Source organism: Juglans microcarpa x Juglans regia, chromosome 2S (genome assembly GCF_004785595.1).
Source record: "Juglans microcarpa x Juglans regia isolate MS1-56 chromosome 2S, Jm3101_v1.0, whole genome shotgun sequence".
In the NCBI taxonomy this organism is placed as follows: Eukaryota; Viridiplantae; Streptophyta; class Magnoliopsida; order Fagales; family Juglandaceae; genus Juglans; species Juglans microcarpa x Juglans regia.
In genome coordinates this window covers 30,138,148-30,140,610 of record NC_054597.1, presented here as the reverse complement: position 1 = coordinate 30,140,610, position 2,463 = coordinate 30,138,148, and the positions used below count along the sequence as shown (strand labels likewise).

Sequence of the window (2,463 nt, the reverse complement as noted above, 5' to 3'; positions counted from 1 at the left end):
TTCACATATTTAAAAATTATTACACTTTTTTTGACTTTTAAGTTACATAACAAGAAAAAATTCTTTTCATTCGTTATTCTATATTTTACATCTTATAAAAAATATTCTTATATTTATAAAAAAATTATTAACATAAGTGTCAAGTTTTTTTTTTTTTTTTTTTTTTTAAAGAAGTTCTATAACGTTTGAACAAGCAGCCTAGTTAGTACATAAAAGCAGTGCTATTCAAAAATAAAAATAAAAATAAAAAAGCCGTAAATGGGGCCAAAGGATCTTGTACGGAGATATGGAGTTGGATTTTCTTTAAAAATTACCGTTCGTTCAAACGGAGACTTTGTTCATCCCTCTCGAAGCCATAGGACTCATGTCGAATGCAGCTTGTCGTCATGTTCAATGGCACCAAAGAAATTGTGAACAAGTAACCTAGTAGATAAAAAAAAAACAAAAAACAAAAACCTAGTAGATAAAAGAAACTGAGTGAGGCTGGAGATCTTTGACAAGATTGATATGCCATAGATGAATTTATTTGAAAAGTATTATATTTTAAAAAAATATTTATAAAAAATAATATGATATATTATATCTATTTTTTAATATAAATAAATAAATTTACAATCCAAGTAAAAATAACGTACGTGTGAAAGTTTATTTTTGTATTTCTTGTACTGTTAACCAACAAATACCCGATACGTTCGATGACTATCACTCTTCCCATGAATCTGGTACAAACACACAGACTTGTTAGTCCCTCGCGAAGCTGAAGAACTCACGTAGAATGCTTGTCGTCTTCATGTTCAACTTCAATCACACCGACGGGTATTCGAAACCCATCTACATCAGCAATGACTTGATCTTTTTCACCGCGCCTTTCACCGAGATAACTATCCTGTAACTCAAAACATAACAGAGCAAGTAAACCAATGAAAAGAAAAAGGAGAAAAATAAAGCATCTCTGTCAATCAAAATTCCATCTCCGATTATTTTATTAGGCGTCCCTTCTGAACAAGTTATAAAATAAGATTAATGCTAGATACAAATCTTAAATAGACAAGTCTTATATAAGTCTTTTATAAAAGGTCTTATTAATAAATAATAATTTTTTTTACAATTTTTTAAATTAAGATCTACATTTTTATAAAAGCTTATATAGAACTTGTCTATTTGGGACACGTAGAAATCATTTCTCAGAATTACCCGTTCATCTTGATCATACACCCCTTGATTAGATTGTGGGCGATGGTTCCATCCTCTCGTTTGAAGAATATGATTTTCTCATGATCCCTTATCTGCGATGTCAGTATAGGTTTCATCTGCCGGTCTCCGATGTAAAAAAACACTTCTACCAGACGTCCACCATTGTATTCAATCCCCAAATCGGCGTAGCACATGTACCTGTGCTCACCCGGTTCGATTATTAGAGATATGTCATCCGATTGAAATCTGCTATCCACTGTCACAGCAACCTTCAGTGGTTCGTCAGAATGGTTCTTGAGTCTGGTGTTTCTCGAGAAAGGTTTCACTTTCACCATTAGACCGGCGACAAAACAAACAACTACAAAACAAAAAATGAGATCGTACTCATCAATGGTAAAATATATATAATTATTGATAACGTTGCAGTGCTTTGCAAAAGGTTAGAGGAAGAGGAAAACCAGAGCATGCTAGAGAGAGGAAGAGAGCGAGGAGACAGGGCATGGGGCTCCGAGGGACCGAGAGGATTCAAGAATTGAATTGGAAAAGGATAAAAGAAACTACTGAGACAAGGCCACAGAGACTACCGATGGTTCTGGCCTTAAAACCTATTTCGTTGCCCAGACAAGACCACAGGGACTTCTGATGGTTTCCAAATATTGCCCGTTGCTTGTTATTAAGGTTGAATCTCCGGCTTAGATCCGGTTGAAGATCCGGGTGACGGAGCTCTCTTGGTTCCCGACAGTAATTTCTTTGAGGATGATAAACCCTCACTTGACTTGACTGGGGGGCGAGGGAGGAGGAGCAAATGAGAAGCGAGAGAGAACAGGCAGAGGAAGAATGAAAAAAAATATAAAAAACCACTATACAGACTACACGCGCAAAAAACACGGAAAATCACCGGAGTGGGATGGTTGGTTTGCACGAGGAGTTGAAATGAAATGGGATGAGTTGAAATGAAAATAAAATTTAATTAAATAAAATATTATTAGAATATTATTTTTTAATATTATTATTATTTTAATATTTGAAAAAGTTGAATTATTTATTATATTTTATATAAAAATTTATGAAAATTATAATGATGAGATAAAATAAAATGAAATGAATTGAACTCATTTTATATTTTAAAATGAGTTTATTATATTTTAAACTCATTTTAAATAGATCCCACCAAATTTATTCAATAATTTTAACTTAATACTATTTATAAAAAAACTCAACTTATCTTAACATCCAAACGCAGTCAAAATATTCTCCCCTTAACCAACA

The 2,463-nt window shown here is 32.9% G+C and overlaps 1 protein-coding gene across 1 annotated transcript; it reads right to left on the bottom strand.

Annotated features, from left to right (window-relative positions):
• Positions 1 to 697: 697 nt before the first annotated feature.
• Positions 698 to 1,791, bottom strand: LOC121251861. Its single transcript, XM_041151251.1, has 3 exons — positions 1,756 to 1,791; positions 1,195 to 1,552; positions 698 to 886 (listed from the first exon to the last, which is right to left on the bottom strand). Exons 2-3 carry the CDS (start codon positions 1,527 to 1,529, stop codon positions 832 to 834), a joined length of 390 nt encoding a protein of 129 aa, XP_041007185.1. The 5' UTR covers positions 1,530 to 1,552; positions 1,756 to 1,791; the 3' UTR covers positions 698 to 831.
• Between the last annotated feature and the right edge of the window lie 672 nt (positions 1,792 to 2,463).